The sequence below is a fragment of the Malus domestica genome, chromosome 16 (assembly GCF_042453785.1).
Source record: "Malus domestica chromosome 16, GDT2T_hap1".
NCBI classification, from domain to species: Eukaryota; Viridiplantae; Streptophyta; class Magnoliopsida; order Rosales; family Rosaceae; genus Malus; species Malus domestica.
Genome location: NC_091676.1, coordinates 445,885 through 460,218, shown reverse-complemented (window position 1 = coordinate 460,218; position 14,334 = coordinate 445,885). Strand labels below are relative to the sequence as shown.

Sequence of the window (14,334 nt, the reverse complement as noted above, 5' to 3'; positions counted from 1 at the left end):
ACACTTCTGGTGGCTCCAGAAACACATCCCATATGCCCAACAAAACTTGACAGACTTGGATTTTCTGTCATCCACGTGACTAGTTGTGATTGGCCACAAGCTCACCAATGGTCAACACAAGCCACCACTCGTGAAGCAAAGGGCTTTCTTTGTCAGCCACGAGACAACTGCTGCTCTTAAGTAGCAAAAGGCAACGGTCCTGATTAATTTGGCTAATTTACGTACAATTCTGAGTTGTGAGCAGCCGATGAGTAGAGTATCAGTTGCAGAATCACCACTAAATTATTGCCATATCCGAAACGAAGCATTCGACTCAGATACCGTTTCTATTCCCGTTTGATTTGCTCCACTACCAGGTTGGATTTTTATATTACATGCTGGATTTCTGCGGTTTAATTGATAACGGTATTGTTTTTGTTCTTGTATTTTTTCCAAATTTAATTTCTGGTCGTGTTTGAATGAATGGTTAAGCTAGAATCATTATATTGAATCATGAATCTGTCGTTGCTAGACGCGGGTTAAGCCAGTTGGTTAGGAAGCGTGCACGTCCCTCCACCCGAAGTTTGAATCCCCCTCCCCGCAGATTAAACTATTGAATCCTGAATCAGCAAGCATGGTTCTGAATTCTTGTTCTTGTAATTATCCAGTTTGCATTTTTTCTTCAAAGAAAGCGTTTGGGATGTGTATATATGTTACTAAGGGTAATTCTTGTTCTTGGGATGCTAGAGAAATTTTGTAGTTGATACGGATGAGACTGCATTTTTCAGGACATGACGAGCATAATTTCAAGTCACCGTTGTAATTGGTCGTTTGGAGTTCAGGAGACTGTTAACGTAGGAAAAGGATTCAACAAGGTTTTGTTCCCGGGATGTAATGGTTCATACTTCCCTTCAAGAGGATTGGGTTTTTCCACCGGTAATTGCCACATTCGTCATCAAAGTAATCGGAGACATAGGCCCATCTTTTCGAGTACAACAGATGATGGCAACGACATAAATCCAGATGACTCGGAAGATACAAGTGATGCAAAAGAAACCGGAGGGGTAAGCTTTCTGCTGCCGTATTTGTGAACACACTGCTGACAAATTGCGTCGTGGTCTAATGTGTTCGTCTCAGTCTATTCGACTTAATCTTGAGCTTAATGTGTGTGTATTATTACTTCAGGTGGATAATAATGAAATGCTGAGAGAGAATCTTGAAAGACTGGTTGGTAGAGATGATTCCGCGTTTAGCGGGATAGACCTCGCAACTCTTATTAGGAACAAGTACGGCAGGTCCTATGACGTTCAACTCATCAAGAAGGTATGTTATACAGGCGGAATTCCTCGTTGGATTCAACTTTGGTTAAGTTAATATGTTAATTGCGATAACTTGCACAGTTGCACATATGAGTTGGAATTCCCTTGAGACTTTGATCAAGGATGATTTCCGTTCTGCATCCTGATGATATCGTAATTGGGGTTGATCAGAAAACTGTTTTAACTTGTGCATTTGCCCAACGTAGGAGTTCCTTGGAAGAAATCTCCTTGCTTTGAATGTCATGTGGAAGTATATGGAGCAGGTATCCAAATTCTTACTCAACAAATTTGAAAAACTTATTTCTTGTTGGAACAAGCAACAGATCATCGCGAAACACGAATTGAGCTAATCCGAATCCAAAATTTCCTTCAGAGATCGTTTCCACTGACGGAAGAAGAGTATCTGTTGAGGCTCGACGACGTTGCAAACACGTTGAAATGCTGGGGAGCTGTGTCTCATATCCGAAACAGCCTAGCAACGGTGAAAGAGAGGCCTCGGATAGGAAAGGTACTATAACATCATCCCATCCCATCCGATCATCTGCAAGTAAAACCAATGTTTATGAGTAATTTGTTGGAGTGATTTTTGTGCAGGCAGTTAGCATTTTCATAGACATGGACGAGTCTGGAGGGCGTGCAAATGAATGGATTTACAAGTAAATTTGGGCAAGAGTTTGGAGTTGAAAGCAAATTGTACACTCGTTTGCATATTTATGCAGCATATAAAAGCTCAGAGCTGCTAGATTAATTAGCTATATAGCACAAATACGTCAGTCTGAGAGACTTGTTTGAGGACCGACACAAATGTTCAATATAAATATTGTTTTTTTAACAAACGATATTATCTACATTTAGGAGACGAGGGAGTGAGCTTATCATAATAATATGGTTCAAATTCGTCTTTGCAAAAATCGAACTTTAAGACCTCTCACGCACAAGTGAATAGATATACAACTAGACCGTAACACTAAGTGACAGTATAAATATTAGATACGCGTTATTTGATTATTTAATGCTGGCTGGCTCAAAAGGAAAATCAAATTCTCTATATGACTAATAATTACCTGACGATAGTACCTTTTAAAGGATTAACCACGAATTTTAGATCTGTATTCACGTAGATCGTTCTAGGTTCTTGGCTAGTGAATCACACAATGATGGTCAAGAAAATTTGAAATGCGTTTGAATCTTTTCGGCATCTGAAAGAATGGACAATCGTTAGTTGGAGGGAATTTCAGACCTATATTTTATGTAAATCGTCTTAGATTATTGACGTTGATGAATCCTATGAAGATTGAATTAGCTCTACAAGTCTTTTTGGTTTTTGAAAAAATGAACTGTCGTCGTAGCTTCACCGCCGGTTGTCCTATTTCGAAAAATAAATAAATAAACCATGGCAAGTTGCTTAACTTTTAAAATGAACAATGCCTTTAAAGCATCAATGACAAGAGAAAGAGCTTCCTCCTTCCTCGCAGATTCTTGTCACGGTCCTTGGAGTTGTATTCTCCAGCAAAAACCCTAAACCTAAACTAAAACTCCGCTTTTTTCTTCCATGGGGTTGTTTTGTTGATTATAAATAAAGAATAAATAAAAAACCAGTCACTCACACTTCAGATTTTTTTTAACTTTCCTAGAAAGTGAAAAATGATTTTCAGAAATTAACCAAAAAAATTAGAAAATAAGGAAATTTGAAGCCACTTCATTGATAGCTAGCAAACATCAAGCTGCTTCAGAATGATTGATGGTTGTGATCATGATGCAGCAGCAGACTTCTGCAGCACCTCCGTCGCACTCAATCACTACTCCCCCTTCCTCCACCACCACCACCACCCCCACCGCCATTAGATCACCCACGGCAACCCCTACACACTCCCAGCAGCACCCCTCGCCTCTCCACCGCCATGCTCTTCCTGTCCCGCCGCCTCCTCTCGACCACGTGCTGCCGATTGCGGCCGCCCACCCGTCCGGCGAGCCTGCGCCGACAATTCAGTGCCAGCTCGCGAGGGTCCGGCTCTCAGATATTGCCCCGTACCACGGGGCACCCGGTGGGTCGTATGTGAGGGCGGTGGAGGCGCTCTCGGGGTCTCTGACGAGGCACAATGCGGCTGTCATCGAATTGGGGAGCGAAGACACGGCGCTCCTGCGGTGCGGCTTGGAAGCCTCGAGGTTGTATTTTAGGAGCAGAGCTCAGCTCGGTGCTGGGAAAGGAAGCCGTGGAGTTCACATGTACAGAGCTGGGAGGTATTTTGCGTAATTTTGAATTCGTTGTTAGAAATTTGAATTAGGGCGTGTTGCAGTGTTGGTGATTACTGCAGGTTGCAATGTGTGTTTTTCCGGCCAAAGCATTCGCCTTTTTCGAGTTTCACATTGTGATTGCTAATTACATTGCACTTAGCTATGAGCTTAAATTGTGATTCTTTGTTTGTGTACTAATTTATCTGTCCGTTTCTTGTTGAATTGAGCTTTTGCAATAACTGTCTTGGCATCGTTGTCCTCGGAGAATTGAGATTTGGGAGTCTAAGGAGCTTCACTTGTTGCAGGGCTTTGGAAGATTGGGACTCATCCCCACCGTGCATGGCGGATATTTTTAGGTGCATGGGCAAGGCGGCCCATGTGGCTTTGTGTGCAGTAGCTAGGCATCTTCGTTTGCGAAGCGAGTAAGGATGGTGATGTTGGCTCTTTAATCTTTTGTTATACTTTTCTTTTAGATTTCGTGCTAACCATTTTTGTATCTGCTCATGTAACACCTGTGCTTTGCAGTGTTTTCAACCATTTGCTTGACGATACTCCATTGCCCACTAATGAGGTGTCGTCGTCAATTCTGGTTGCAACATACTCAAATGCTTCCTTGCAAAATGGAAAAGGTGCTATTGGGGGAGGGAAGCCAGGAATGAATGCTGAAGTTGAGAAGGGATTATTAACGTTGGTTTCCTCAGATAGTCCTGGTATACAGGTGCCCTTCTTTTACTTGATTCTCTGGTATTAGAAGATTGGTTAGTTATTTGCATATATGAGCTTTACATCTTATTGTCATTTGTATCAATTGTCTTCTAAACCCTTCTGAAAGAAGATCATTCGCTTCGTGATTGCTCAAAATTACTTGTGAAAACTATTTTTTGTTCAGGTATGTGACCCCAATGGTCGTTGGTACCTAGCAGATGGTGGGTCAGCTGCTGGGGATCTTTTACTACTTACAGGTAAGGCACTCAGCCATGCTACTGCTGGCCTCCGCCCAGCTGCACCGTATAAAGCTGCTCCCGATTACTCTTCAGGCATTAGTAGTGGTGGGAGGTACAAGTTGTCTGGTTGCCTTCTCATGCTGTGCTTTATTTATCCACCATTTCAATCATATTATCAGAAATTCATTTGGAATTAACCTAATTGCATTTCATGTTTATAGGACATCGCTTGCATTTAGGCTCATGCCACAAGGTAACGCTATATTAGATTGTTCTCCAGTTGCAGCAGCTGGTCATGTTATTCCCCACAGCTATGTCCCAATATCTGTAAGCCAGTTTATGGATGATCTTTCTGCTGAGGAAGATGTATTGGGCAGTCGTTCTGATAACACTTATGTAAGTTTTAGCTTCAAGTAGCTGATGCACAGCAAGCCCATAGAGATCCAAAGAGAATATAATGACATATAAAAAGCAAATAATGATGGAGTCTTTCAAGAAAACTGTTGACAGGATTAATCAAAAAGGCAATTGTTAATCTTTAAACCCATGCATGGCCCAGGCTGATAGCTTTTGTATTATGGAATTTGAATTTTCAGGTAGCTCGAAACAATTTAAACAAGGAACCATCTTTAAGAAGCGTTCTCTCAGATCCCTTATCGTAAGTTGTTATTTGTCTCTGAACTTAAGTCCTTACCTTCATAGCAAATACCCTGCCTTTTAAATTGAGTCTCACTGTTTTCATATTTCTGAAAGAAGTCCTTTCTTTGGAAATTCGTACACTTGTTCATTAAGTTTACATGTTTTTGTTCTTATAATGTTCAGTTCGATTATGTGATAAAGTTTTGTCTTTTTCACCTTTTTCTGCATGATCTATAAATGCTTTAGTGGGTCATTCCTGGAAGATGCGATGTTAGTCTCTTGTGGGCATTCATTTGGTGGTCTCATGTTGAGAAGAGTCATTGAAACAGTAAGTAGGCTATCCTCTTAGAAGGAATATTAGAAATGCTGCTATAATTGCTCTGTAGTGGCTCAGGGATTTGGACTGGAAGGGACTAGAATCATAACGTTGTTTTTTTTTCCATCACAGACAAGATGCACCCTCTGCGGTGCAGATATTGAGACCGGGTCTTTGGTTCCTAATCATGGTACATTCCATTTTTCTTTTTAGTGCTTCCTAAATAAGTTCTTATTCCATTTTATTTCATGCTCTTTCTGAAACATTAAAAGCATACAAATTCACACATTAAACTTTTCAGTTGTGGATCATCTAGCTACACCTACATTCCCTTTTACTTTTATTAGCAATACATTCCTTGTGGTTTTGATTTGTATAATGACATAAAACCATTTCCTCAACAGCGCTTAGAGCCGCAGCTGCAGCAGTGAAGCATGAGGATGATCGAAGGCTATTTCATAATGCGACTGTCCGAAAGCGTCGGAAAGAATTAGTTGATCAAATGGATTCATCAAGAAGACCAAACAAGGTGTGTAATAAAAATACTCGATATTCTGTTACATAGTCCATTTACGCTATTGAAGTCAAGCAAGCCATCATCAAAACATCACTAACTTAATATCTTGTTAACGGGGACTTCATGGGAAAGGTTTAACAGATTATGTGTACCAACACCCATGTTTCAAGCATTTGTTTTGAATAATATTTTGTGCTATGCAGGAAAATGGAGATGTTGGTGATGATGGGATTCGTGGGGTGCAGTACCCGTTTTCTGTGAATGAAAAAGTGGTAATTAAGGTGGGTTTGTTGCATTGCTTATCAAAATTGCCTGTTGGCCATCATGGTCTTCTGGTTCAAGTAGGACTTGTAAAGTGACTACTTAATTATGCAGGGGAACAGGAGGACTCCAGAAAAATTTGTTGGCAAGGAAGCGGTCATCACATCCCAGTGTCTCAATGGCTGGTGAGTTGGCATTACTAACCTGTTTGCTTTTGTCACGTAATGTGCTTACTTTTTCACGTTGCGTTATTACCCACCAGTCTACAATTTACACCTATCCATATCTGGTGCGAGCACGCTTGTTTGATTGGGTGTGTGTGTGTGTGTGTGTGTGTGTGTGTTAATTTTAAGTCAAGGATCGCTGCTCCTTGAACGTGTCTGTAGGATCGCTGCCTTTTCTTGTGATTATTGGAACAGTAAAGATGGTTGTGACCGTGTGAGTGAGCATGCTTGTCCTCGTATTCTTGCAGGTACTTGCTCAAGATCATTGGAACTGGAGAGAATGTTCGGTTGCAATACCGTTCGCTGAGGAAGATGTAGAACACACCTGCAATTGAGAGCATTGTTGCTCGCAACCCATCCGGAGCAGCATCTCATGAATTCGTTAGATTCGTTGTAACAGTAAAACCTCTGAAAGTGCATAACTTGAAGTTGCTCGCCTGTCCACGTCTTGCAGAAGAAAATTTAATACAGCTTTGTTGTAACGTGTAACTTGTAACTGGCTGTGTTGGAATACTGTTTATGTAACCAAAAGAGAAGTAGTGTGTATTAGAATCCGAGAGTTTCTGTTGAGCGCTTGTAAACGAAGATGACTGGTATCATCAGTATCATTTTATCCTTTCAGATTTGTTTGCTTTTGATATGCTTAGTGACACACCCCGTCCCGAAGGAGGGCATGCTGGCCGTCACGTGAGAGTGACGTAACCATTTGCACAGTACGGAAGCTTTAATTATACAATTTATAAGTTGATACACCCGAAGGTGAGTCCTAATTTTGTCCAATCTGTCAGAACACCGTCGAATTCCTCGTAGTCACCACACCTTTGTGATTCCTGAACCTGGAGGGGCGCAAAACCAAAATTGAGTGGGTCAGTAAAACAATTCTTTTCCAAATCCAAACATTTCTCAAAACGTTGTAACCCCTCTCCGTAAAACCTGTATACTTTCCCAGAAATGTAAAATATAAATATACATATATATTCTCAAAACTTCATTTTTACTATCTCAACATTATCTCTTTATCAATCATGCCATGCCATGTCATCTCAACATTTCTCATATTAATTATGCCATGCCACATCATCTCAACAGTAATAAGGTATGAATGCATCAACATAATCATATCAGGTGCAAGAAAGTAATCAACCGTAGGCCCTCTAATAGCCCTATACGGTTGAACCTAGAGCTCAAAATCTATCATTATCACTCTACCGGAGTCACCTCTGTGACCCGTCCGGCCTTCTGCACACAAGTTACGCTCTAGTGCTTCTCATAAATCATCTGTGCACATAATCTAAGGTCACCCACCAGTCGGAATCTCACTAACACTCTCGCGACTGGTCTGTCGTACCCACTCCGCGTGGACTGTACGACTAGCATCTACTTGGATCCAAGGCGAGCGTGCGATGCGGTGAATACTATAAGCACTAAACCATGGTGCAGGATTTGAGCTCAATATATATCATCATCATCATAACAGTAATTAAATACTCATCTGTGCGTCCACCGCACCATTTCATACATATGCATCATAAATCAATTCTTACCTGTGCGTCCACCGCACCAATTCATACATATGCATCATAAATCAATTCTTACTTGTGCGTCCACCGCACCAATTCATACATATGCATCATATATTAATTCATGCATGGCATTTCAACTCACATTTCTATATACTTTTCATATCAATTCTATGCATGGTATTTCACTTCCCGTTTTTCCACATAACTCATATGCATTTCATTTTAAACATAATTTCATGCATTTTCAATTTCTGGGAAAACGTTAAGTATATATATATATATACGGAAAACAAAACTGCCCACTCACCTGGAGTTCGTCCAACAACTCCCTAGCACCACACATCAAGGCGTCACGACGATCGCCGCCTAGAATAGTAATCAAATCCAACCTCAGAATTCATATCGATAGAATATATAACTTATATAAAATACGTCACTACGTAGTTCGATCCGGAAGATCTGCCACTCAGATTTTAAATCCATAACTTCCAGAGGTCCACAATATATCTCTAGGATAACATCCTAAAATTTCATTACCATCCAACGGTCGGATCTCCGTCAATTTCCAAAACTAAGTGACGGTTAACATTTTATATTATGGACTTACAATTCCAATTCCGGAAGATCCGTAACTCGGATTCCCAATCCGTAAGTTCCAATAATCCTCAAATATTACGTATTACAACGTATCAAAGTTTGGTGACGATCCAACGGTCGGATCATCAATTCACATTTTCACCTAAATGTGAAAACTATAAAACGTTATTTGAACACCTAACCAACAATCTTCAATAACTTTCTCATACGGTGTTCAATTTAGGTATATGAATATACCACAGTGATCTACTCGACGTCACGGACGTCGACATATTTTTAAAATAATTTTATTTTTATTTTTTATTTTTACTGTAGCACCTTCTTCTTCCTTGGGTCGCCGGACTGGTTTTTCCGGCGGCCGTTTTCTGAACAGTTTTTCAAATTGCCATAACTTTGTCATTTCTCAACGAAATCAAGTGATTCAAAAACGAAAGTTGTAGCCCGTGAAGAGACAAAGATAATGGTACCTTGCAAAACACCTAGTTCGCCGTGGTTTGGCCGGAAACTGCCTCGAAAGCCTCGGAGGTCGCCGGAAACTGGGTATTTTTCAAATGAGTATAACTTCTTCAATACTCAACGAAATTGAGTGAAACAAAAAGGAAAGTTGTAGTACTTGACGAGACGAAGAGATTGATACCTACCTCGACTCCTAACTCGCCGGGGATTCGCCGGAAAATGCCTCGAAAGCTCCGGCCAAACTTTGAACTTGTCGATCTCCGTGTTCTTACGTCAAAAAACTTCCAACGAAGCACTCCGAGCTTCCTTGGAACCTCACTAAGCTCACTGTGAGCTTGGATTGTCCTAAAACAAAGTCAATTCGAAGATCATGAACAGTGCACTTTCACGGGGAGTTTAGAATCTAGGTTTTCCGAAGTAAAACTTACCTGAAATTGGTGTCTACGTGATCGTGGAGTCTCCAGGAGTTCGATGGTGGTCTTAACTCCGTCGTTGGTGGAAGTTTAAGGTTGTTTTGTGGTTGGTTTGTTCGAACGGAGAAGAAGAGTGACAGAGAGAGAGAGATTCGTGAGGGAGGAGAGAGAGAGACATTATGCAGAAAATAGGGAGAGGATTGAGGGGTGTGGGGATCCCACGTGTCCAACTCAATCCAAATTGTTAAATTTTCGCCCCTTAGTCCCGTTTAAGGGCATTTTCGTCTTTTCATGTCCTCGGAATTAAAATTCCGGGACGGGCTGTGACACTTAGTTTATTTAGAAAATTAATAAAAAGTCCCTTGTAGAACTTTTTTTTTTATTCAAAAACTTTTAAACAATTTTCTTTATCATTAAGGACACATTTTTTATATTAAGGACAATTTTTTGTTCAAAATCTTCAGAAAGTGCGACTCCCTTTTGTTTTTTTGGCCTTTTGTCCTTACAATATACAAAATGTTGTTAATATGAATAATAAGTAAAGTTGTTTAAGTTTTTTTTTTTATTAAAAAAAGTTTTGTGAGACTTTTTACTACCTCTCCCTAACGCAATTAAATGGAAAGGGGTCACCCTCGGATTCTTTCCACCTAATCCTCCTCATCAAACAATTTGGATTCTTGAAATTTGATTTAACGGTTAAAAACACATGTTCACTTTAAAAGTTATAATAACTTTAGTCATTGAATTAAATTTCAAGGATCCGGATTTTTTGATAAAGAGAATTATGTGGAATATCAAGAGATGATCCCTTTCCCAATAAAACCCATCACCCTAGGTCCCTAACACATGGGTTATCCCTTATCCAGCGGTGGGTTTGGTAGCAAATAAAGAGAACTAATGACACGCACATTTACAACATGCGGAATTTGCAGCTGCACAGTTGGCGTGGGGACTTGCTTTTCCACTTCTCTCATGATCTTTCTCATCCCTCTCACAAGTCACAAAGTTGAGACTTAAGAAAGTTGGGCAAACCTCTTCTCCCTCCCAAATTTCATGAGATATTTGAACCCTAAACTTCATTATAAAATATATTTTTTTAACCAACGGGACAGAGGATTTGAACTTAATATATCTTTCAATATTTGGAAGATACTACTAGATCAATAACTAGTTGATTCACTATGAATATTAGGCAATACGTTCGTTGTTTAATGTATAAGTTTATAATAGAAAAAAAACTAATCTAAAGTTATAAACTGTTCCAAATTTGATAAAAAGAAAGCGAAATGCAAACATGTCGTCATATTATGTTGTTACCTAATATCATACACATACACCATCATAAACCCTAATTTGGTACACCCTCCTTTGTTTCATAAAACTAAAACAGAGACTTCAACAGAAGAAAAAAAAACCCCAAGACATTCTTAATGAGAAATTGCTTGCTTGCGTATTTGACAATCTGATTAGGTGAATCGTGGACTATTTTCGATGGTTAGACATATACAAATTCATAATGAAAAAAGGTTCAATTCAAGTTTTCATTGAACTAAAAAGGCACTGGACTTTTGGAAGTGAGTTTTACTTACAATTCAAATGGCTTAAATTGTAATTGACATTTGTATTAAGAGGTTAGGACAATCAGATTATGGGACAACAACAATTACCATTTACAAGCCAAACGACATGTCGCTCGCTCAATCTTTTTGCAATTTGTGGTTTTGCTTTCTAGCTTGCCTTAATACTGGATTGATATTGATGTGCTTTTATAAAAAAAAAAAACTGAGCTCAAAAATGTGTTTGGTAAATACTTAAAAACAACTTATTTTTACAGTTTTGGAGGAAAAAAAATCTGAAAACATGAAGCAGCAAAAATGAGTTTATTCTCACAATACAGCAGAATCAATTTTTTTTTCGAAGCACAGCAATACCAAACCAGCCCTTAAGCTTTCATGGCTATTTCCCCACTCCGCTAACTCTAACATTCTCCATCATATGGTTATTGTTACGCAAAACACCATCAAACATCTCGTTCACTCCGTTACTCAACCTATCCAACCCATCTGACAATGACGTCGTTGCCCTCTCCAGCTCTTTTAGGACATCGTTTAACCACTTATGATGAGAGGTTTTTCAATGTGATCGGAATACAAGGTGGTACACCACGTGTTATTATACAATAGTGAGATGTGTGTGTTAAAAAATTAATAACTTAAAAAATAAAATTTTCCACCACTATACAAAAACACGTGACATACCATTCATGTTCTGGTTACAAAGAAATTTTTTTGCAATTTCTGATGATAAAAAGGTAAGTGCATTCTAATAAGCGGTTCCGACAAGAATACCCCTACCTGCGTTCTTAATTACGATATTGCCCCGATACTTCTTGGCTGCTGGTGGAGAAATAGAAACGAAGCGCCTTTCAGTTGGACCAAAAGTTACGCAAGTGATAAAGTTTATTTTGGGAAGAACGGGTAGTGTGGGGGAGCGATAAGGAGATATCAATTCATCTTTGCCGTTAATCATTTATTGTGCGTGCTTTCGTTAAATACTGTTTATGTTTATATTTTAAAAAAAACTCAAAATGATTTATGACCGCATGATGACTGATAGACGGATATGAGAGAATCCGTATGTTTCGGAGATGAACTCAGTTGACACGCTATTTTGGTGAACTTTCACTTGCCCATCCATCATCTCTTCCATTTAACCCTTCAAATTTCCAACCTTTAGACTCCAAAATCCAAATACTTATGCTCTGGGTAGCTACTAGCTAGTGATTTTTCGCTATTACATAGTATTATAATGTTATTATTCGACCCAAATTGAATGTGCATTTGACATTTTACACGGTGTTTTTATCTTTATATGGTAGAAGTCGGACATAGTGTTCGATGATATACTAAATCTTAATTAACTTGATTGGCATAGAAACTGCATAAAGCGGTACACATTTCTTTGACCAACTATCCTAAACGCATCTGCACCTCCTTCCTATAACCCTACATTTTTCATTTGTCCATCCCAAAATGACATACATTGTGACTTGCAAAATTGTTTAGGCATAAATAATGCAGTCAAATCTTAAAGTTAGAGCCAGTAAATAAATTTGAAGTGATGATGATATAACAAAACAAAATTCTGGGTTTTGCACCTTCCACGCAAGGCAAGGGAAATGAAGTATTAAATGTGTAACTCCTAATTATATATTTATTTTTTTTAACAAATACTAGTTATTTAATTATTAATTATCAAGGAAGTAGGCTTAACTATTCGCTCTTCTCTAATATACTCTAAGGTGTGTTTTGCCGAATGAGAATTTTCTCATTCTCTTTGTGAGGATCTTAAGAATTTTTAAATTGTGTCCGTTCATTGTACATTGTATTATCATAAATTATTTTAAATATTTTTATTTAAAATTAAACATAAACAGTACCTGACAAAAATTAACCGTACGATGTACGATAAACGGACACAATTTAAAAATTCCAGATCATTTCAAAGAGAATCCGAAAATGATCCTCATCCTGCTTTGCCAATCTGATTTTCTAACGAAGCAAAAACCTGTCATGTCATGCTCCCAGCTAACCTTTAAATTATTTTTAATAATTAAATTTAGATGCATGCCAATATAATATTTCATCATAGAAGCGTCATTATAATCCCATGGGGACATGATTAGTAATTTACTAATTAATTAATAATCCATGATTAAAGGAAAAGAAAAAAGTTTGAGCTTAAATTGGGGCCAAAGACAAGGGACCGTTTTCATGTTTCACTTTACAAAGAACATATAGGTTTTGTTCTGTTTTGTATTGGAAGATCGAAACGATTAAGATAATGTCTTACGCAAAGCTAAAACGCTCATGTGAAAAGATCGATTGACTAATTAAAGCCATTTCACTTTGAACTAATGTTCTAAAAAACACTAGACACTAGTCAGTCAACGGGTTAAGACTTAGTGCCTAAGCAGCTGGGCGGAGCCTTAATAGATTAAGCGGATTTAAATAAATCTATTGTATTTCATGTAAATAAGTGTTTGTTTATACTTAACATATATATAATTTCATCATAAACTAGAAAATAGAATGACATATATATTATGAAGTATTGGAACATAATGAAAATATGGGGAGCAAATATATAATGTGTGTTTATTTAAGTGTTCAATAAGTCTCTTAAAATTTATTGTAAACAATAAAATGCAAAATGAAAGTTACCTATTTTTTATTTAAGTAAGTTGCAACCTAGGCAAATGTCTGGGCAGGCCAGGCGGGTGCCTAGGCGTTTTTGGTGTCATTTTTTAATTTTCAAATGCCCAAGCATTAATCAGAGTGGTGACGCTAGGCGAGAATTTTTAGAAAGTGCTTTGAACAAGGAATTCCTTAATTTAGAATACCTTGCTTCGAAACTTTCGAATTCATGCAAACTATTTCATATCCAGAAGCTGTATGAATAATGTATGCTTTTTGTTTTCCTCGTGGAAAATTAGATGACTCAGAAATTAAATTCAAATTCCAAACGCTAATTGATTATAATTGAATATCAAAGACATATTAATAAAAATGATCATGTGGCAAATAAGATTTGAAACATGATCATTTCAGATTTATGAATAAGGGATGTTGAACGAGTATCTACATGAATTAAATTATCAACTGGCTCTCCAAGCATGTTAAAAATTCGTCGTTTCTTCGCCGACTGAAATAAAATTATCTATTTTTGAAACAAAAATTTAAGCGGTAGAGCTTTTAGCCCCTTATCATCATGGAGGAAACAATAGGGCCATTCAGATTAGTTGGAATGGGTAAAACAATACTCATTAGGAAATCAATCAAAAACATTGCCAATGTTCATGGGGTGTATTCGAAACTGGATGAGTAAACGTATGAAGTGAAAATCTAATGT

At 38.2% G+C, this 14,334-nt stretch overlaps 2 protein-coding genes and 1 long non-coding RNA gene across 8 annotated transcripts; 2 read left to right on the top strand and 1 right to left on the bottom strand.

Moving 5' to 3' along the window:
• The first annotated feature begins 69 nt into the window (after positions 1–69).
• LOC103403418 (uncharacterized) lies at positions 70–2,134 on the top strand. 6 transcript variants are annotated; one of them, XM_070815634.1, is made up of 7 exons: positions 211–356; positions 512–635; positions 768–1,043; positions 1,165–1,302; positions 1,505–1,561; positions 1,672–1,806; positions 1,893–2,134. In XM_070815634.1, exons 3-7 carry the CDS (start codon positions 771–773, stop codon positions 1,956–1,958), a joined length of 669 nt encoding a protein of 222 aa, XP_070671735.1. In that variant the 5' UTR covers positions 211–356; positions 512–635; positions 768–770; the 3' UTR covers positions 1,959–2,134. The 6 variants fall into 6 exon arrangements, with proteins under 6 accessions (XP_008340470.1, XP_070671735.1, XP_070671733.1 ...); XM_070815632.1 differs by having other exon boundaries at positions 215–356; positions 512–616; XM_070815633.1 differs by having other exon boundaries at positions 217–405; positions 512–616.
• A 578-nt stretch (positions 2,135–2,712) lies between these two features.
• On the top strand, positions 2,713–7,055 carry LOC114822126 (uncharacterized). Its single transcript, XM_070815631.1, has 12 exons — positions 2,713–3,539; positions 3,839–3,955; positions 4,059–4,251; positions 4,423–4,589; positions 4,699–4,873; positions 5,074–5,135; positions 5,363–5,444; positions 5,565–5,622; positions 5,837–5,961; positions 6,153–6,230; positions 6,325–6,395; positions 6,683–7,055. The coding sequence occupies exons 1-12, from the start codon at positions 3,040–3,042 to the stop codon at positions 6,750–6,752; spliced, it is 1,698 nt and encodes a 565-aa protein (XP_070671732.1). The 5' UTR covers positions 2,713–3,039; the 3' UTR covers positions 6,753–7,055.
• LOC139192843 (uncharacterized) lies at positions 6,979–9,648 on the bottom strand. The gene is made up of 5 exons (XR_011577289.1): positions 9,439–9,648; positions 9,196–9,355; positions 9,022–9,090; positions 8,265–8,323; positions 6,979–7,270 (listed from the first exon to the last, which is right to left on the bottom strand). It is a non-coding gene; the product is annotated as an uncharacterized lncRNA (long non-coding RNA).
• Between the last annotated feature and the right edge of the window lie 4,686 nt (positions 9,649–14,334).

Excerpts from the sequence above, each read along its gene's own strand:
- LOC103403418 (XM_070815632.1), top strand. Across the intron at positions 1,303-1,504 it reads ACGTTCAACTCATCAAGAAG|GAGTTCCTTGGAAGAAATCT; the intron begins GTATGTTATACA and ends TGCCCAACGTAG. Across the intron at positions 1,562-1,671 it reads TGTGGAAGTATATGGAGCAG|AGATCGTTTCCACTGACGGA; the intron begins GTATCCAAATTC and ends AATTTCCTTCAG.
- LOC114822126 (XM_070815631.1), top strand. The coding sequence starts at position 3,040 with ATGGTTGTGATCATGATGCAGCAGCAGACTTCTGCAGCACCTCCGTCG. Across the intron at positions 3,956-4,058 it reads CATCTTCGTTTGCGAAGCGA|TGTTTTCAACCATTTGCTTG; the intron begins GTAAGGATGGTG and ends TGTGCTTTGCAG. Across the intron at positions 5,136-5,362 it reads GTTCTCTCAGATCCCTTATC|TGGGTCATTCCTGGAAGATG; the intron begins GTAAGTTGTTAT and ends TAAATGCTTTAG.